Source organism: Danio rerio, chromosome 21, assembly GCF_052040795.2.
Source record: "Danio rerio strain M-AB ecotype USA chromosome 21, GRCz13ab, whole genome shotgun sequence".
Lineage (NCBI taxonomy): Eukaryota > Metazoa > Chordata > Actinopteri > Cypriniformes > Danionidae > Danio > Danio rerio.
Genome location: NC_141041.1, coordinates 45,309,601 through 45,332,386, shown reverse-complemented (window position 1 = coordinate 45,332,386; position 22,786 = coordinate 45,309,601). Strand labels below are relative to the sequence as shown.

General features: G+C 37.7%; 1 protein-coding gene across 11 annotated transcripts in view; it reads right to left on the bottom strand.

Annotated features, from left to right (window-relative positions):
* ssh2b (slingshot protein phosphatase 2b) overlaps positions 1-22,786 on the bottom strand; it is a 65,309-nt gene that overhangs the window by 9,301 nt on the left and 33,222 nt on the right. For 7 of the 11 annotated variants that reach the window (XM_087299935.1, XM_087299936.1, NM_001135103.1 and 4 more), the window contains 12 exon segments: positions 19,152-19,270; positions 18,992-19,056; positions 15,235-15,356; positions 15,083-15,148; positions 14,923-14,988; positions 11,169-11,363; positions 7,070-7,163; positions 6,840-6,968; positions 6,705-6,751; positions 6,375-6,521; positions 3,861-4,061; positions 1,803-2,670 (listed from right to left, as the gene is read on the bottom strand). In XM_087299935.1, the coding sequence (XP_087156061.1) occupies positions 1,803-2,670; positions 3,861-4,061; positions 6,375-6,521; positions 6,705-6,751; positions 6,840-6,968; positions 7,070-7,163; positions 11,169-11,363; positions 14,923-14,988; positions 15,083-15,148; positions 15,235-15,356; positions 18,992-19,056; positions 19,152-19,270 (2,119 nt within the window). 11 annotated transcript variants of the gene reach the window in all.

The window sequence follows — 22,786 nt, the reverse complement described above, 5'->3', positions numbered from 1 at the left end:
CAAACTAGTTATTTAAGAATAGTTGGTGCTACTTTAAGATTATTCAGAATGCACAAGGAAATAATTAATAAAATATTCAAATTAACATTATATAACTTTTGCCTGAACTATTCAGGCATATAGTAACAGTTAATTTGTATATTAATAAATGATTTATTAAGTCAACTTTATCTAGTCTTGGGACCTTAAGTGAGGACTATTTATGCTTTATAAATCTCTTATAAATGACAATCAAAGGCTTATTTATATTCTAAACAGGACAAAACGAAAATGATGAACAAAACTTTATTAATTTATATTCATTTCAAGATACACAAATGAAAAATAAATCTTTGCAATCTTCACTAAAATGTAATTACTGTGCAGGTTAAACTTCGCAAAATAACTTTGTAATGTTGTATCATACTATATTGTTAAATTATTTTATTGTTGTTTTATCCAATTTTATTTTATTGTATTTATTTCTAATTTAATTTTGACACTTCTGTTATTCGGCAATGAACAGATACTGAATGAACTATTTGCTAATGCTTAATAGATGATTCACAGTGTGTAGTAATTATAAAGTGTTGCTGATTAATTTTACTGAATGATGTATGCAATTAGGACGACAGTAGTCAAATAAAAGTGGATCAAAACCTTTCATCATAGTAGTCCTATAACTATATTGAACAACACACATTCTTGTTTCAGGACAAATCTGAAAAAACTTGTTTGATCCACTTTAAATGCTGACTACTACCATGTTTAACACAGCTGATTCTAAAAACTTAGTCTCACTGACGTTTCTGAAGACCGCAAATTATGTAGCCGGAGGTACATATGGCTGCATTTCATTTTTTTAAGCGAACGCCATGGGGCGGTATGACGCCTTTTATTTTGGCGGCTACCAACTGACCGCTTACCTCTGTGTAGAGGGCGTTCCGCCGCAACCAGTTTGTCTAGTTAGCTCATCGTATACTTTGATGGACTTGGGACGCAGAGAGGAGTTGACCACGACGACAAGAAAGTCCGGGGAAGAGCGGTTTCAGAAATCAGGTAAGACGAAAACAGAATTAAATGAACGAGTAAACAACAGGGTGAGAATGCAGTAAAATCCGAAAAGGTGGTAAAAATCAGAAGAGGACTTTTCTTTTTCTGGACGGCTTTTGTAAACCGTCGGTTGGCTTTAGGGAAGTAAGCGGGTGGGTCAATTGGTAAAATTGGTTAGGTTTAGGAAAGGAGGAGGGTGGAAAGGTCCATTGGCTGGTCACCCCGTCAGTCATTCAGACAGTCGACAGCTGCCTCTGGTGGGTTTACGCGAGAACAGCGCGGGCACGACATTTGAGATGCGAAAAAGTGCACAGCGGCCTCTCACAGATTCACGAAAATAAAAACTGCAAAAAAATGTACCTTCCGGGATTTTGCGGTCTCCAGAAACGTCCACGGGACTACATTTTCAGAATGAGCCTGGGTTGTACATTTTACTTAAAATTTGATTATTCAATTGTGCTACTTGAATACTGTTTGGCTCCAAAACACTGTTTGTTTCACTTTATTATATTAATTTATGCATACGAATTGTTAATTTTATTTTCATACAGTATATTTAATCCCCTACAAAATCATCCCAATCAATCTACACTAATGATTGGTTTCCAAATAGAGCTCTTCAAGTCATCTGGTGAAACTGTATTCATATCGCAAAATACATGTATTGTAGAAAAACAAAACATTGCCATGTCAGATTTTTCCAAAATGGTGCAGCCCTAATCCCTACTATGGAAACTTCGATTTTTGGTTATTCTACATTACCCCCTTACCTTTTTCTGTTCCTCCTCTTTGATGGGGTTGTCAGGAAGCAGCCGTTTGGTCTCTACACTTGGACTTTTGTCCCGAGGCGCCTGCCCTACCACCTGGTCAGTCCCGCGGATCTCTTGAGAAAGGCCCTGGAACTTCTCTCTGGCACTGAAGAAGTCAATGCGATCGATGCTTAGAGTGGAGGGAGGCGTGGGCGTGAGCTCAGCCCTTTGTAATGTGGCACTGGGGTGGTGGTCCTCATCACTGCTGTGACTTAACCCCGCACAGTCTGTCTCCATGTTAGGCACTTGCTGGCTGAGATCCTGGAGCCCTGGGGAGTCCAGGGCCTGTGTGCATGGCTCAGGAGTCCTAATGTTTACAGATGAGTGCACCTTTGGACTAGACTTCTCCAAAGGCACAAGATTGGACACCTCAGGCAGGCCTTGCTTGGCCTTTGCATCTGAGAGAAGCTTGGGGGACGAGGGTGGGTGAAGTACAGCAGGGGGCGGATGAGGACGTCCTGGTGAGACCGTCTCAGTAACAGTCACAGAGGTGATATCAGGTCTGGCTTCTGGGACCACAGTGGCAGCCCTGGGCCTGGGGAAGGAAAGCGTCTCGGTGGCTTCGTGGAGGGTTCCGTTGTGAATGTGGCTATCGGACCAGCGTGTTGTGTTGGGCTCAACCGGTCCGTTAGACCCAGTAGCAGTAGCTGAGGAAGGGGTGAGAGTCTGTAGTAGCTCCTGTATTGAGGGTGAAGTCTGGCCGAAGGTCTGATTGCGGGAACTGGACCGCCCTAGAGACTGTGCGGCAGTAGCTTTACAGAGTGGCTCGAGTCGCTCCGAAAGATCACTATCTGAGTGGGAACGCCACAATTTATTGTGTCTCTGTTTGCTATTTTGAAAAAAAAAGACAAAGAAAAGGTAGAATAAGCAAAATATGTATGGCTGGAAATAATCAGAGTTTTACAATTGAACTGTGTGGCTTGAATATTATTTAATGTTACATATATATATTTTAAGAGATGTTCATTTGATCAAAAAAACACCAATGACCGTAAACATTCATTTTCCTTCGATTTAATCTTAATTTAAGATTTTAGAAGATCTAAAATCTTCTCTCGGTCAAACAGAAATTTGGGAAACAAATAAACAGGGCTGCTAATAATTCAGGGGGGCTAATAATTCTGACTTCAACTGTATATAGTGCGTTCAAAATATTTCACAGCTCATTTGCTTCTTTAAGACCTAAACATAAACGTGAATAACCCCATTGACTAATTTTACAGGAAGTACAAAGTGCATTGTGCACATGCATACCCGCCCACACTAAAGCCCACATGCACAAACCTACAACTTCAGAGAAGCAAGCAGACAATCAAAGACGCGCGAGTTACTAAGTGGAATGTGGTCAAACAGCCACTGTAACTTCTCAATGGATACAACCAGAGCCCTGTAATCAACTGTGATGAGAACCATGTCATTACAGTGAAGCTGAACATGTCTGTGGTCATTGGAGTATGTGGCATACCTGCATGTTAAAATGTATGAATGCACACAGGCCCGGATTGGCTAATCGGGAGGACCGGGAGAATTCCCAGTGGGCCGGTCCGTTTTTTGGCGAGAGCCGGTGTCCCTAGCTCCACAATCTGTTGCTCTCAGCAGTCACACTTTTTAAATTAATTTATTTATTTACTTGACCACAGTCTTCTTATTTATTATTCATATACAACCGTTGTGGTCCAGTGGTTAGCACGTTAGATTACAACGTCGTCGACCCGGGTTTGATCCTCGTCTGAGTATGTTATTATTTTCATTTTTATTGTTGAGACGTATAATACTGTTTGGGTTGTTGAACATTTGAAGTTCTAAAGCAGCTGTTTTCTCAAAAAAAGACGTGATAGTGTCATTAGAAACTGAATTGGAAATGACCTTATTTTAATATAGTCAGTCGAGAACTGAGGTGGGCCGGTCTGAGGCTTGAAACTCCAGGGCTGAAAAGGAGTCCCACTTCAGCCCTGAATGCACACACACATATGCTTCCAGCCAATCACATGACTGCACACATTCAAATGCAGTGTTTACCTTGCTATCAGTATTCCCTGGTACTCCACAAGCTGTCTCATGAATGATGGGTTGGGTTTGGTGACGGCTCGCCGCTCTTTTACGTACTCAAAGGCCTGCTCCATGTCCCAGCCGTACTCCTTCATGGCGTATGCGATAACAGTGGAGGCCGAACGACTAACACCCATCTTGCAGTGCACAAGACACTTCGCTCCGGCTTTTCTGGAGGAATCAGATTAGTCTTGTGTTAAAAGATGGACATAGTGCTAATAGTTTCAACATGGTATTTGTTGAAGAAGCACAAGAAAAAGATAGGTAAACAATCTGAATTAAGACTTTATCTGAAATTAAGAGAAAGAGATAAAGAGAGACTGAAATTACATTTTGTTTATATATTATGTTATTATTTCTGACTGAAAAATGTTCACACTTTCAAAAAATGCACTGTACAATTAAATAAAACCTATATGGTTGTCAAGACTGAAGTGAATTGTGAAATTTGGGACATTTACATTTGCAAACACTGCGTTCGATTTCAATTTAACACCAATTTCTTGCTTTTGCAGCAGCGCTGAGCCTCTGTAGCCAATCAAATGTGAGCATATGAATGCCGTAACCAATCAGAGGTGTCTAGATTAGTCGTTGCTCGATAGGCTGGAGCTTTGTTGCCCTTCTGAAGGCAATAAAAGTAAATTAATCAATCAATCAATTCGCCTAAATATTGACTTTCAAACAAATAAAAAAATCTGACACTGCTGTATATTGAACTATTCTTGTATTTTATGTCACCCTGGACCACAAAGCTAGTCAAAAATGTTAATTTTTAGATGTTGAGATTGATAGAGGTGAATGAAAAAGCTGTTGTACATTGTTGTATAATTTACACTATGACAATATTTGGTCGAGTTACAACTATTTAAGTGTTAGGAACCTGAATAAAAAATAAATTTAATAAAAATAATTTAACTACAGAGAAAATTGTCTTTAAAGTTGTCTAAAGGAAGTGATTAGCAATGCACTTTACTAATAAACAATTGATTTTTTGATGGTATATTTACAGTAGGACATTCACAAAAAAATCTTAATGGTACATGATATTTAATTAATATTTGAATAATTTGTAGCCTAAAGAAAAATATACAGTTAAAGAAGTCAGAACTATTAGCCCCTCTTTGATTTTTTTTCCCGTTTTTAAATATTTCCCAAAGTGATTTTTAACAGTCAGGGAAATTTTACAGTATGTCTGATAATATTTAAATATTTAAAAATCATATCAAGGTCAAAATTATTAGCCCTTTTAAGCTATTTTTTTCTCGATAGTCTACAGAACAAAACTATCCTTATACAAAAACTTGCCTAATTACCCTAACCTACCTAGTTAACCTAATTAACCTAGTTAAGCCTTTCAGACCTTCAGCTAATCGGTTATTAGAAATGAGTTATTAAAACTATTTGCTGCGTCCCAATCCACATACTATCCATCCTAAATAGTATTTGAAAATAGAATTAGTGCGTCCCAAACCATAGTATGTTGAAAAGAGTATGCCAGAGGTTCCTGGATGATTTGCTATTTCTAGTAAAAAAATTGACTCTAACCGCTGATACTAACAAACAATCTATAAACTTTTTGGGGTCCCCCAACACATTTTCGTTGTGGTCTGTGCTATTTGCAGTGCATTTCTGTATTTGCCTGTGTTGTATTTTCAGCATAACAATCTATAAATACAACCAAGAAAAGATACAGTTGAAATAAAGTGTTGTTTTTTTTTATTTCCCGAGTCTAACAGTATTCAAGTACAACAACTAAATGATAAAAATAATTTAATCAAATTAATCAAATTCAAGGACACAAATGGTACAATTTCTTATACCGGAATGCTTTTAAATTCATTATACGATCACAGGCATCAAAAACACATGCAAATAATGATAAATTATAATACAAACACAACATTTTGTGTATGAATTTGCTCTTCAGTGACTCTCAGTTATGATTTTAAACCACACTGAACTGACCTAAACTGAACTAAACCTAAACACTAAAAACTGGACTACTCTGTTCCAGTTACTATGACCATTTATGTGAAGCTGCTTTGACACAATCTACATTGTAAAAGCGCTATACAAATAAAGCTGAACTGAACTGAAACTATTGCGAATGATCATATTGAGATATCGATGCTGAAACGACATATATAATGCAGCCCTAGTCAGAATTCTTTTAATGTTTTGAAATATTGTATTAATATCTAAAACAAAAATACTCTTAACAATTGTACAGGTGTTGAGCAATTCTATTATATCACTTTTAAACTTACAGACCAGAATTTAAATATTGCTTCATCTGTTAAATTTATACAGTATTAAATTATTTTTCTGCAATTAACACCAAATCAATAAATTTGCCATAATGAACGCTACAAAAATGATTTAAAGTAGACCCTCACATATGTTATCTCACAGCTATGCTAATTCTGACATAACAAATGCAGAATACATAGTCAGAAAATTTCAGTACAGCATATTTTTACTCACTTGGCCCTAGAAATGAACTTGTAAGTGTCATTCCAGTAAGCCAGCAAGTCTGTGGCTTCTTCATCGTAAACCCGGATATTGTGGTATTCAAATAGCCCTGGAAAGAAGTTATCGATCTCCCGCGTCACATTAAGGATATATTGCACCCTGATGGTAAACACAAAGACATAACCGAAAACCAGAATAATCATTAACAACAAGAACAGACTTCAAAGAGAGCATAAAGATAACACAGGTTTATGACCGAAACAGTCTGGAAAACTGGCTTCAACTGCAGGTATTATTGGTATGTGTGTGCTTTTTTTCATAAACAAGGATGTCAAAATGTACCCGGTGTTTTGCAGTTCTTCCAGATTTGATGCATTCCATTCAGAACCCTGTAATTAGATACAATTGAAAAATGACTGATGGTGCATCTTATAACTGATATGTATGATTAAAACGTAAAGGAGACGTCGCTCTCACCAGGTAAACATGCTCAAAAATCTTTGTGGGCCTGTCCATCTGCCCCAAGATGACGATCATCTCGTTATCGATGTACTCCTTGAACTCCCGAAGGTTACACACCATCTGCATCTCCAGCTCTGTGCGGATCTAAACAGAAGGTGCAGCGTGATGTACAATACGAAAGTCTGTACAGAATAAACCTGTAGTCATTCAGAAAGTGATTTTTAGGATGAATATTAGCATCCTACATCTTTTGAAGTGACATTTTCAAGATCCTTTAGCATCATGATCTCTCTTAATCGAGTCTTGATGAATCTCTCTGTTCTTTCCCGCTCAGTTGGCCTGAAAAAATAAAGTAGACGTTTGTTTTTAAAAGTCACATATACAGTATCTTAATTCTCTATACGCACCAAGCAATTTAAGTAGGGATGCTCCGATCAGGAATTTTGCAGCCGATACAGAGTATATATTCTTGGCATGGTGATCGGCCGCTACCGAATAGCGATTCTTATGCTTCAAGCTTTATAACGCATAAAGCACATTTTCCCAGTATGATACTTAAGTGGAGATCTATCCTTAACTAAGAGAATAAATTAGGGATGTTGCAAATCATCTCCTAAACGTGTCTCTTTATAACAGTTTAGTGTGGACATGTAATGGTCAAAAGCATCTCTACAGAGAATAATAGTGAAGGATTCAGATTTCTGCTTTCCAATCCGTCTCATCATGGACCAACATTTATCCTTTTCATCATCCTGTTTCTCAGTATTTAACTGTGAATTGATTTTAATTAATGAATAAGTTAACAAATTGCTTAATATAAGAATGTTCAGTGCATTTGCCTGTCTCTTTAAAACTATTTTCAGAAGCCATCACTCTAGGTCAGAGGTCACGGAGACCTTGAGTGGAACTGAGGGCTGAGGACTGGAAACAACTGTTTCTATTGTTATTTCTAGTAGTTATTACTATCTAAACTATCTTAAGTGATTTTGTTATTTTTACGGTTAATTCTTTTAAAGTGATTCTACTTTTATTCAAGATGGACTTTGTATAGTAAGAATATAACTGCCTGAATGTAGATTATACCGGTTTTTAACCAGTTTTGATAAAGACGGCTGAGAGTACACTCAGCCTTGAATAAGAAACAGATTATACTTTAAGTGTGTGTGTTTTATTTGATTGTTGATCCGTTTCACAGGTCTGGAGTCAGCTCTAATCAGTTTCGGGGATGTCTGACGTTTATGCTTAAGATAATGTTCAGAATTGTACGCACGAACCCCATGTGGAAATTTTACTAGTCTATCTGTGTTTTAACCAATCAGGTTAGAACACCTGTATGTGTGACGCAGTTAATGACGTTATGTGAGAGTATAATTGTTATTGATTGGTGATTGTAAGCAGAGCGGCCTAGGAACTCATTGCGAGTGTTGAAGCTGGCTTCTGCTGATGTAACGGCAAACTATCTTCAGTAAACTTGATTTATTTATTTAAATCTCTGACTCCGGCTCTTCTTCATCTACCAGACTGGTCATTCTTTGGGTTAAACTGTAAACTATCCCTACAATAGATGAAACAGATTTGCAAAAGATGCTAAGAAAAATGACTAACAATGCAATTTAGAAACATTGCAAATGATCGAAGAATTCAACATGTCTCCTTGAAGAAAACATTTGGAGTGCATATTTGATGCTTAAGGAGTTGAAATTCACACCTATAAATCCATTACTTCTTTACTAAAAGGAAAGAGGCCTTTAAACTACTGTTATATGCAATGGTCACACTTTACAATAAGGTTCATTAGTTAATGTATTTACTATTGTGTATTTATTATTAGTTAATGTATTTAACATGAACTCATTATAAAAGGTACTTGTACAACCTTTATTGATCATAGTTCAACATTAACTAATGCCTTAATAACATCCAAATCCATGCTTGCTACCATTAGTTAATGCACAATGAGTTAACGCGAACATTGAACAACTGTATTTTCATTTACTAATATTAACTAACATGAACAAATACTGTAGTAATAATAATAATAATAATTCCTTACATTTATATAGCGCTTTTCTGGGCATTTAAAGCGCTTTACACATATAGGGGGAATCTCCTCATCCACCACCAGTGTGCAGCATCCACCACACACTAGCTGATTGGTGGGAAGGAGACAGAGTGATTAAGCCAATTATGATATGGGTAGGATTAGGAGGCCATGATGGACAGAGGCCAGTGGGCAAATTTGGCCAGGATGCCAGGGTCAAACCTCTACTCTTTTTCGAAGTACATCCTGGGATTTTTAATGACCACAGAGAGTCGGGACCTTGGTTTAACGTCTCATCCAAAAGACGGCGCTCACTGAGCAGTATAGAGTCCCCGTCACTATACTGGGGCATTATGACCCACACAGACCGCAGGTTGGGCGCCCCCTGCTGTCCTCACTAACACCACTTCCGGCAGCAACCTAGTTTTCCCTTGTAGTCTCCCATCCAGGTACTGATCAGGCACAGCCCTGCTTAGCTTCAATGGGCGACATTATGAGAGTTGCAGACAGCTAGATGCCGGTAAATGTATTGTTCATTATTTGTTCATGTTAGCAAATGCATTATCCAACATTACCTAATAAAACCTTATTGTAAAGCGTTACCAATTGAAAATAGTATATTACAAGAAAATACATTATTAAAAATTCAAGTTAAAAATAAATATATATTTATAATATAAATATATACATTATTGTTTCTCGCCAGGTTTAAGTGAACTTGCAATATTGTCAAAAACACAGAACTTTCAGTTCTTTGATATGTCAAAAGGCCTAAATACATGTAAGGCCATTCCAATATGTTGCCCATCTCCAACTATCAGCAGATCCAGAGAGCCTCACAGCAGCTTGATGATCGCTCATGCCCCCAAACATCATTTACCTCCTCAACTGTTGTAGTGCACTGCTGATGAGCACATGTGCATCTTCCTTTGTTTGTAAACTCATAAACAAACACGTTCATGGTTCAAGAGATTGTGCAGATTGGGCAAGTACCGATCGAGCCATGAAATGTGATTGAAGGCCGGTACCGAACTTCGGCCGATAGATCAGAGCATCCCTATATTTAAGCATACAGTAGATAAAACATGACTAAATTTGGGTCGTCAATGGAAAAAAGACCGCTAAGAATAGAATCATCACCGAATACACCGATTAGATAGACTTCACATATATGGTCATTTATTCCTGTGCATATCATAACTAGCCAATTTTTGTTCCATTCTTATACGTCTATTAGATTTTCACAGACAGCCCAAATTTAGCCTTGTTTTAGGCAAGACGTTTTAGATTCTTTTGAACACAAAAATGCTTGCAGGGATATATTCTGAAATCCTGGGAAAATGTATCTTACAAATTAATGTAATGTAATGTAATGTGTAATGGCCATACACCCAAAGCGCTTCCAAGCATGAGGGGGGTCTCTCCACACCACCACCAGTGTGCAGCATCCACTTGGATGATGCCACGGCTGCCACAGGACAACAGCGCCAGTGCGCTCACCACACACCAGCTATTGGTGGAGTTGAGAGGCAGTGATAGAGCCAATTCGGTGGAAGGGGATGATTGGGAGGCCATGATCGTAAGGGCCGATAGAGGGACTTTGGCCAGGACACCAGGGTTACACCCTTGCTCTTTACGAGAAGTGCCATGGAATTTTTAATGACCACTGAGAGTCAGGACCTCGGTTTAACGTCTCATCCGAAAGACGGCGCCCACTGACAGTGTAGTGTCCCCTTCACTTTTACTGGGGCATTAGGACTCACACAGACCACAGGTTGAGCGCCCCCTGCTGGCCTCACTAACACCACTTCCAACAGCAACCTAATTAATTCTACTAGGCTGTTGCATGTTATTGCAAAACATGACAGACAGCTAAATTGGTTCCAGAGAGCTATCCATTATAGTTCATATCACTAAACTGAACTAATTCAATTATCTCAAAGCCTACTATAGTACAAAAAAACAAATAAATAAAAAAAATGTTAAAATAAAAACAAAAGGTTTTGAATGAGTTGTGTAGGAAACTAGCACTACACACAAGAGCTGTTTGAGAACAAAACCCTGACAAATATTGTGAAATATAAAATCTGAACAGTGCCTTTAGGTGTGGTAACCATAGTATAAACAGAATAATTCACTCTGGTCCATTGAATTATTAGAAAATAAAGCACACTCTAGGTGTAATGGCCATAATTCACTGCCTCAGAAGTGTTTAATTGTTGTTGTTGTAATTATTTAATAGCTCATCATCAATCATTCCTCACATAACACCCATTTAGCACCCATGATGTACCAAAACTCACACATCAGAGAAGAGCACAGGTGAGTCTGCACGGTGGGACTGCACGTCCTGCATGGCGTTCCACTCGTTGATGCGGGCCTGATCTGAGGACACCCGGCTCTGGTAGTAACTCACCCAGGTCAGGAAGAGGCTGCCCGGGAAGTAGTTATGACAGCGGGCCACTTCACAGGCCTTATGAAGCGACTGCAAGGCAGACCTGAGAGAAAGAAAACACATGCCACCATATCAGCCATATCAATCCCAAAATTAACCATTGGTACAATATTTCTTTCATTATTTCCTTGGTACAATATCAGCCTTTGGTACCTCAGATATTGAATTAAAACCTTAGGCAATAAATTAACAGTGTAAGGGTGACAGATAAAATATAAAACTAGGGTGAATTGGCAGTAGTATTTTACTAAACATCTGCACTATATTTACACTTCAATGGATTAACCTGCAAGTGAATTCTCTAATATTTAATGTGCTTAAATAAATTTATCATGAAAGCAATATTTTTATTACAGTCACCATTTAAAGGACATATTTATTTAATTTTTTTAATGTATTAACGACAATGTTTGAACAGCTTGTAATGGCTGCAGTTTCTTTAATGGCCAGTGGAGTCAGAAAAACACAGGAGCTGCGTCCCAAATTGCATACTAATACTACGACATTTTGTAGTATATATAGTGTAAGTATAAAAAATAATAAAAAGCATTAAAAGCATAAAAAGCAAAAATAATAAGTGCACTTTAATTACCCGGATGATGCACTCATTCAGCCAGTAAAATGAAGTGTGTAATGATGGACACTTCACGCACTCAACGACCACAGGTTTGCTTACGTAGCGGAAGGGGCGGAGCTATCGGACGCACATGTTGGATAACTTTATTTATTTTGGATGGTGAAAGCAAAATTCTCCTACGAGAGTGATTATAGCGCCTCCCGATGGTGAATGCGGTTATACTCACGGCAGGTATTATTTGATAATTCGGTTGTTTATTTCACTTATTTGGCAACCGTCAAACCTCATCAGGGAAACGGTTTGAATTTCCGCTTAGTAAAAAAAACATTAGTGTGCCATTTGGGACGCCACTACATATACTATACTGTTGAGTGTGTAAGTGCATAAGTACATAGTGCATGAGTGCATAGTGTATAGTGTGCCATTTGGGACGCAGCTAGGGTTTCAGCATTTTACAAATGACAACATTCAATTTTATTTATTTCATTCATTCATTCACAGCGAAATGAACCGCCAACTTATTCAGCACATGTTTTACGCAGCGGATGCCCTTCCAGCTAAACCCATCTCTGGGAAACATCCATACACGTCCAATTCACCTGTACCACTTGTCTTTGGATTGTGGGGGAAACCGGAGCACCCGGAGGAAACCCACACGAACACGCATAGAACATGCAAACTCCACATAGAAACACCAACTGAGCCAGCTGAGGCTCGAACCAGCGACCTTCTTGCTGTGAGGCGACAGCACTATCTACTGCGCCACCGCATCACCATTTTATTTATTTTTTAAAATTCTAATTAAAATAGTACATTTTATTAAATGTTATTAATTAACTGATTATAAAATAAACATATATTTTGGTTACAATGGTTCCATTAAAAAATTACTTCAGCGCATCAATAGATAAAAATTAAAGCTGAGGTGATAAATCAATGTCTTGCCATATGTGGATAGATTCTTACATGGTTACCGCTACATTCATTCATCCGTGGCGGGGCGCCACGCCAAAATTCATCCCGCCACGTCTACATTACAGCTTCTCATTCAAAGCATTTTATTTTGTTTTAATAGCTGGTAATAATCGCACCAAAACGTATTAAAGGGTAAGTGAGTTATAGTAGCGCAAACTTTTCTGTAACCGTAGTAGTGCTGTGCGTCATTTAGAGTGTGCGTCATCACCCTTTAAGGTGACGTACTGACTGGCTGACTGGTGCGTGATGCGTGAGGCCATCAAACATGACGTATAGCCGTTTCACTTTAGATATTCTCTAGATATTCCTACCAAATCTAATAAATGCTGGAGACATACTCATTGCATAAACGCACTAAATCGTACCCAGCAGCGTTTGTTTGAGAGCGCACATGAAGATCTGCGCGCTCTTGAAGTGGCTTATATTTGAGGTGGCGTGCAAGAAGTTTTGTGCACGAGTAGAGGAAATCGGCAGGCAAGCACAAAGATTTGCACGCTTGTAGGCTATTACATAAATGCGATCCCGACTTCTAATACTGCGCTCACGACATTTGTCATTGAAATAATAACGCCACAGGTAGTCGGTAGATCCGTGTAAATAAAAGGCCTGCCGCCACAGCTGGAAAAAATCCTATAGGAAACACTGTCTTAGATTGTCAAAATGCATGTAATACTCTCTCAAATCAATTCTGAGCTTCATTTAAATCAGCAGATGACACTCTGGACAAGTTTTTAACCATTCCCTCAAATGCTTATAAAGAAGAGCACTTGTGACTCATATATAGTGGCCAGATGTACTTGCACCTCTGCTTCTGTTCCACAGGATTAATGCAAACAGCTCTCTATGGTGACTTTCAAAATTTTGCTAATTTCATCAATGATTATTTTAGCTTCAAAGAGTATATGTAAAAATTGGTAGAGTTTGACTACAGCAGGGCTGTCCAAACTACGGCCTGCGGGCCATCTACGGCCCGCAATCAGTTTTGTGGCGGCCCGCGAGGCTTTTTATAAATATCAATAGAAATTGGCTTGCTATACAAAAATGAACGCAATTCAATAAATAACCACCGGATATCGCTATTACATGCATTCAATTAAGCAGCAGTTCTTGTTATGATCGATCGATCTATCTATCTATGTATCTATGTATCTATCTATCTATCTATCTATCTATCTATCTATCTATCTATCTATCTATCTATCTATCTATACACAGTTGAAGTCTGAATTATTAGCCCCTCTTTGATTTTTTTCTTCTTTTTTAAATATTTCCCAAATGAACAGAGCAAGGACATTTTCACAGTATGTCTGATAATATATTTTCTTCTGGAAAAAGACTTATTTGTTTTATTTCGGCTAGAATAAAAGCAGTTTTAAATTTTTTATGAACCATTTTAAGGTCAAAATTATTAGCCCCTTAAGTCTTCAGAACAAACCATACTAATAAAATAACTTGCCTAATTACCTTAACTTGACTAGTTAACTTAATTAACCTAGTTAGGCCTTTAAATGTCACTTTAAGCTGTATAGAAATGTCTTGAAAAATATCTAGTCAAATATTATTTACTGTCATCATGGCAAAGATAAAATAAATCAGTTATTAGAAATGAGTAAGTAAAACTAATATGTTTAGAAATGTGTGGAAAAAAAATCTCTCCGTTAAACAGAAATTGGGGAAAAAATAAACAGGGGGGCTAATAATTTAGGGGGGCTAACAATTCTGACTTCAACTGTATATATATATATATATATATATATATATATATATATATATATATATATATATATATATATGCGTGTCTGTGTGATGTATGTAAAATTCGGCCAGTGACAATGTTTTTTTTTTTTTTGCATCTGGCCCTCGGCCCAAAAAGTTTGGACACTCCTGGACTACAGCATATATTGCTGGTTATAAAAACTAAGCTCAAAATCAATTCAGAAAGAATCGCAATGCATTTGGACAGCCTCAGAGTGAACGCAGAACTGATTCTTGATTCACAATGTATCTATTTATTTTCCCAACACTAATAAACACAAAAAAATGCACCCACCACATGGCTTGAACTGACACTGGCTTGAATATGTGTATTTTGTTATCTGTAGACACACTGAAGCCCCTGTGAAAAAAAAAACAGACCAAAAAGTTAAATTGAACTACCAGCAGGACAAACAGATGTATTTTTGTCAGTTATACATATCTGTCACACCTACCCGTCACCATCCAGATGGATCCGTGTGTCACTCCACAAGGGAAGCACCATGCCTATGGAACAGGAACTGCAACACGCACAAATTGTACTTGTTGTATTTATATCATATTTGATTGGTTTGAATGAACAGTACAAGCAGCAGCACACACAAACCTGTCGGAGGGGCTGAAGTCCATTCCCAGCACCACACTCTCTTCTGTGTCCTGCCTGCCATTAGTGGAGACCACCACCATGTAGCGGGTGCACTGGGGAAAGGTGCTCTCCAACCGCACAGCCTGAAGTTAAGAGTAGAACATTAATACAGAATAACATAGCACACTGCAAAACAAACAATGACATTAAGTGAAGGTCCTGTGAAGTGCCATGAAGTGCATTTTTTTATGATGTGTGACAATTTGAACTGAACATAAAGACAGGGTGGGACAGAGTTGCTCCTTCTCTTTAAAAATGGCAAATAGTGTTTGGTTTTTATCACAGCTCTTCCGGTTAGACTGGTTGAGATCAAGAACATAAAGTAAGAGCATTCTGAAGGGGCGAGGCATGGCATTTAATATAGACCATCTGATTGGTCAAAAGATTTGATAAGAAAATGAAGTATTACGTAACATAAACAAAAAAAAAGTTGATTCATTTAGGTAAAAATGAGGATGTATACAGTGAATCCGGAAAATATTCATAGCACTTCACTTTTTCAATCAAGTTGTAGTGGTGTAGTACAAAATAAAATTGACCAAATATGTTTACCACAAGAAGTTCCAACAAATATTTAGATTTTTATCAATAAATAAGACACGTTTTTTAGCTTTATATATGACTTACACATTCCTTAACTTGAGTTTCACCATTGATGCGGAAAACACTGGGATTTTATTATTTGTAAGGATCATTGTGGCTGAAGTCAACTGAAACATTTTTCCAGTATTGGAGGTGTCCAAACCTATTCCTGGAGAGGCCACTGTTCAGCAGATTTGAGCTCTAAAACACTTCAGCTCGCTGCATTCACGTCTTGTTAAATACATTTTACTTACAAGTTTCAAACACATGAATGCCACCACAAAGCTGTTTTCACGAATGGGACACTCTACATTTCAGAGTTTTCAAGTTGGGTGTGTGTCTATAAAAAACTTGACAAAATTGATGGATGCAAGTCTGTTGTTGAATGCACGTTTTTGCTGAAACTTATAGAACTGCATGTCTGTCCAGCTAAGAGAGTAAAAAAGACACAGCAAAAGTAAAACATATATCGCAATACTTATAGGTATTATTTATAAAAAAATGAACTTTCTGAATGTGACAGGGGCATATAACAAAAAGTTTTATACAGTACACGCCATCTTGTACCATCCTGAATGCACCAGACATCTCTATTAAAACTAGTTAACTTGTAGGAACGTAGGTTCCAGGAGCATCCCTCTTATTCCGTGATCATTTGCTAAGTTCTTGACAACATAAAACTACTATTACTCTTGGCAGCACAATATTTGACTAATTTCTTATGAGTTATGCAATGTATAAGGGTGCTTTCACACCTGCCTTATTTAGTTCGATTGAATTGCACTAGAGTTCATTTCATCTTTTGGTGCGGTTCGTTTGGGCAGGTGAGAATGCAGCAATCGTACTCGAGTGCGCACCAAAAGCGGACCAAATAAGCGTACCGAGACCTGCTTGAAGAGGTGGTCTCGGTACGCTTTCAAACGAACCCTGGAGTGGTTCGTTTGTGGTGAGAATATGATTCGTACTAAAACAGGTCCAACCGCAAAAAGTACTGCGCCTTTTGAACTAATTCAGCCGCCGTAGGCCGATGCGCTGTGCATTATGGGATATGGAGGAAAAATATTTGTTGACAGCGCTTTACCAACAGAGAGAGAGAGAGAGGAAAACATTAACTGATGGATCGTTGGTAGTAATTCTGCAAGATGACCATGTCGCAGTATAGCTAAATTAATTCACGCCTCCCCCTGAAGTGACGACATTTTGTGTCTGCCGGTTTTGTTTACTTGAGGGAGTTCATTGGCATTTTCCCGCACGTGAATTCTAACCAATCAATAAGCAGTTTAGGAAATATGTTTAACAACATCTGGCCAATGAGAGATGTGGATTTTGTCAGATGACTGCATTTTGGTCTGGACCAAATGAAGCGAACTACAGATGTGAAAGCACCCTTAATGTCTCCGCTTTGAAGTAGCCACTGACAGAGTCAGAGAAAGAAAACACGTGCTAGAAAGAGATCATCTGTGTGCATGTAAATAACATGGGCATATCTTATAGCTCATAGTAACATGTGTTAGCTACCTCATCACAAATATTTGCACGTTGGTTCATCAACATCAGATCACTGGTCAAAAACACACCAGTGTCCTTGAGATTAAGGGCCCTATCATACATCCGGCGCAGTGTGGCGCAAGGCGCGGCGCAATAGTCTTTTGGTAGTTTCAGCTTGGCGCAAGAGTGGTTTTGAGGCATTGCGTTACGCTGTTTAAATAGCAAATGCATTAGTGCTCATTTTTGCGCCCATAGGCGTTCTGGTCTAAAAAGGAAGGCGTTCTGAGGCGGACCGCTGGTGCGTTGCTATTTTGAGAAACTATAATAGATTTTTCATTAAACCAAAACTAACCCGGTCTAAACTCCGGCGCAGAGTTGCGCCTCGCTTACGCACTGATTAATACGCACAAGAGAGAAATAGGCAAATATCTTTACATATGAAAAAAATTAAATATTAAGGATATATATATAGGATATAATAAGAATAGATATAGGATATAAATATAAAAGATTAAAATATTACAAAACATATTATTTTCTAGCCTACATAAATATGAAAAATCACTGCTTTTATGTCTTCTTCATCTCGGGAGGCTTTTTCAGTTCATTCATAACAATTTGCTTTTGTATAATGTTATTATTATTAGCAGTATTATTTATTATATCCATATTTATATTTGTTTTATTAAAAACAAGCTTAGATTTGCCCACCTGTCAGGTTTTAGACCATATGGGGCACAGCATGTGTTTTAGGATATAACTCAGGTTTTTGAGCACATTTTGTTATTATTGTTCATTTATTTGTTTGCTGAATATTAGAACTGAATTTAGAAATAGTTTTGAAACAAATCTTTGCGCTTAACAAACGAAATTAATTATTTATAGACTAATTGATGTCTGTGCGTAAAGGTTTCCCTATCCAAGAGTGAATGTGAAAGTAGATCCATTATCTCTCATTCTCACGCAGTAGATGCTCTGTTTAACAGTTTTCTGTTAAAAAACTGTCAACTGTTAACTGTTTGCTTGTGAAATGCTCATTTTTTCCACTTAGACTTACTTTGCGTCCTGTAAATAGCGAATGCGCTCTTGGCGCGACGCAGCTGAGACTCTAATTGGTTTATTCTCAAAACACAACTATAACTCATTAAGAAAATAAACTCAACCCTTTTAGACCATGCGCCTTGGCGCAAAGCACATTTTCCCGTCCGTAAATTAGCAAAAATGCGTTCTGACATGCCCTGAAAGCATTTGCGCCCTGCGTTTTGCGCTCTGCGCATGGACCGTCAAAATAGAGCCCTAAATGTTGGATAGACAATTGAAGGCATTGGGTCACTGAGTTGCTATCATTAAGACTTATGTTTAAAGGCAACACAATTGTTTCAAACGGTGATCAAAACTGACTGGAATTACCCGTGTGTTTTATTGCACACCTTACAATTAGAATCAAGAATTTCAACAGACAATGGAATACAAAAGTTTCTGATGAGTCTGAAGGTATTGATTACCCCATACTGGTGTGTATTATTAGGGCAGCAGCAAAACTCTGCAGGACAAAAGCTCTTCATGGACAAATTTGGACGCTCCATGCCAATAAAGACAGCCAGCTAGGTTTTGGTAGATTTATTTATTGTGTGTGTGTATGTCTCACCAAGCGGATGTTATCCTCGGGCCGCAGTAAAGTGAACATGGTCTGCAGGTGCTGCTGAAGGTCCCCTGCGCAAAATGAGTACAAATACTTCATTAATTTGATATATTTATCTATAATGTTACGGCCGAGTTTGCATGTGCTGTCCAGTGGATGTCCATACCTGCATGTTTGCTGCGCTGTGCTGTGATTCTGGAGGAGCAGGACGAGGCAGCGGAGGAGCCATTCCCACGTGGAAGGAAAAGGGCGGCACCTTTGACTGTTAGGAAGCTCTCACTGATGCTGGAGACAGAGAAAAAGATAACATCTGAGACCTTGGCCTGTTTAACAAATGTCATGGATAATCAAATAACTAAAATGAAAAGCTCAAAATGTACTTAAACTTTCTTAATCTTGATGGCATATATGTGGGTCAGTGTTTGTGAATGTTTGTAAGGTTTATTTGTTTTATCATCTTGCCTGTGGATAATATATTGCTTTTTTAGAGTGGTTCAACTTTAATGTGATAATACAGTGGAGATTATATACAGAAAAGATTGAGGAGCAGAAAGAGTGGAGGGGAAGGATTGGCAGGCAAAGGATCGAGAACACTGTAGTGCTATGTGTCGACAAACCACAAGACTTAAGTGAAAGGCACATATAAATAAAACGAATTGTTGTTGTTATTATTATTATTATTATTATTATTATTACTATTATTGTTATTATTATTATTATTATTATTTTAAAAAGGCAGTAGGTGATGCCAAGTCTTTGCCATTATGCTTGACTGATTGAATCTTTTATTTAAAGGGTCATGAACATGAACATGAACCCCCCCCCCCTCCTCCTTTCATTGCAGATTAATTTAAATAAAACATGTGAATATCTTTGTGAATGAATTGAGTCACAAACACAAACCATTCAAAATTGGATTCATTAACAAACAAAATATCGAATTGTTGAACTAAAATTGGACCAAAATATATTGTGTAAGAACAAAAAAATATAAGTAACAAATGAAGGATGGAAAATAGACAAAACCTATAAGAAGGTAAACCTGCAATTATTATTATTATTTTCTATTCTATTATTTTTATGTGGATTAGGCAATGGGATTTTCAACGCTTTTTCCAACAGCTGAAAATCTTAAATAAATAATAACAAGATTTGCTCCAAGACGGAGATTTCATGATGTCTCTCAAAAATAGAATAAAACCCCCACATTGTGCAATGCTTCTCTCTCTCTTACAAATGACTTACAAATAATACCATAATAGTAAAATTCTTATCACTGCTCCAAAAAAGTGAAGAATGCATATATCACTGCCACACTGATGTGGTTAGGGAACAGGCGAAATGAGCAGTGATTTTCTGGCATGTTTCACTGTTTTAAACTTTAATTAAAATATGCGCACACACACACACACACTAGGATAAACAACAATTCAAAACTGCACTAATTCATTTGTTAGTTCAGTAAAGCACATCAAGTCCAGAACAAAATGGTTTGATGTCATCTTGAACAATATCGGGCCCAATAAACTTGCTTGGAGTGTGTTTCAGCGGTTTGTTATAGCATGCCAAGGCATTTAAGAAAAGTATGATGTCAGTCTGGGGCGAGGCGGTGGCGCAGTGGGTAGTGCTGTCGCCTCACAGCAAGAAGGTCGCTCGGTCGCTGGTTCGAGCCTCGGCCCAGTTGGTGTTTCTGTGTGGAGTTTGCATTATCTCCCTGCCTTCGCTTGAGTTTCCTCCTGGTCCAAAGACATGTAGTACAGGTGAATTGGGTAGGCTAAATTGTCCGTGGTGTATGAGTGTGTGTGTGAATGTGTGTGTGGATGTTTCCCAGACATGGGTTGTGGCTGGAAGGGCATAAGCTGACAAGAAAATGAATGAATGATGTCAGTCTTCCAAAAGAAAAAAAGAAAACACACATGGAGAGCTGATTTACTGGAGAAAATAAATAGCATTTCTTCTGGAAGCAATGTTGACATTGTTTTCATGTTAAATACTGTAAGGCTCCTTTGTTTAAAGCAACCTACTGTAGAAAGTTCTACATAAATGTGAAGTGAACTGACTGGAGTGCTGAACTGCAGAGCTTGAGCAAACATCACTATCATCAGATGCAGTTTGTACAACTGCTGTTTTCTCATCACAGTCGATTTATTTGCTTGTTAGGATTATTTTGACTTATTTTCCTTCCTTTTTTCACCACAAAAAATTAACATTTCCAGAATATTTCATCTCACTCAAGTGCTGCTAAACTATTATGAATTCTTTATTTTGCTGGGCACAAAACATAAAATGAATCAAAAACTAATCAGCAAAAAGACAGGCATAAGCTTGGTTTCCATCCACCTATTTTTATGCACATTTTGTAATATAACATAAAAAACGTTTGATGGAAATGCCAAGATACACATACATTTTGAAAATGGCATTTAAAAAATGTATATGCACAACTGAGCAAGATAAACTTATCAATTAAGAAAAAAAACTGCATAAACTATGATGGAAACACATTTACTGAATAAATTGGTAACACTTTACAATAAGGTTCATTAGTTAATGCATTTACTAACATGAACTAATCACGAACAACACATGTACAGCATTTATTAATCATAACTGAACATTTACTAATGCATTATTAACATCTAAGTCCATGCTTGTGAACATTAGTTAATGCACCATGAGTTAACATGAACTAACAATGAACAACTGTATTTTCATTAACTAACATTTACTAACATGAATAAATACTGTAGTAAATGTATTGTTCATTGTTTGTTTATGTTAGTAAATGCATTAATTAACATTAACTAATGAACCTTATTGTAAAGTGTGACCAATAAATTACAGCACGAGAATAAAAAAGTCATGTGATATGTTAATTAAGACCATGTGATAACAGATTGGGTGTGCTGGGACAACATTAATGGACAAACCAATGGAAAAATGTGAATAGTGGTTTCTCCTGTTTGTCATATTTGACGCCAGCAAATGTTTGTTTACTTTGTGCTTTATTTGCAAATATTTTATGTGATATTCCAGTTTGTGCATTTGCTTTTAAAAGCATTTATAGTAGGACCAAAAATAATAATACTATGGAAGTTAATGACCAGCGACGCAGTGGCACAGAAGGTAGTGCTATCGCCTCACAGCAAGAAGTTCGCTGGTTTAAGCCTTGGCTGGGACAGTTGGAGTTTCTGTGTGGAGTTTGCATGTTCTCCCTGCATTCACATGGGTTTCGTCCGGGTGCACCGGTTTCCCCCACAGTCCAAAGACATGCGGTACAGGTGAATTGGGTAGGCTAAATATTCCTTGGTGTTTGAGTGTGAATGAGTGTGTGTGGATGCTTCCCAGAGATGGGTTGCGGCTGGAAGGGCATCCGCTGCGTAAAAATTGTGCTGGATAAGTTGGTGGTTCATTCTGCTGTGGCGACCCCGGATTAATAAAGGGACTAAGCCGAAAAGGAAATAAATGAATGAAGTCAATGACCGTTTTTGAATATTCTTCAGTATATCTTCCTTTGTGTTCAACACAATCTTAAACAGGTTTGGAACATGGATGAGGGAGAGTAAATGATGACCGAATTCTCATTTTTGGGTGAACTATCCCTTTAAATGAAAATAACTCTAGGGGAGTATGTCAAGGATTAAAAAAGAAGCTTAAACTAATCGAGGGAACCTAATATATATAGAGGAAAAGTCCAAATAATGTTAAATACTAATTAAATCATGAGAGTACATTTCCCAGGAGAAAACTGATATAGACTTTGCCTGCACAGAGAAATCAGGTTGATGATTTTTAAATTAG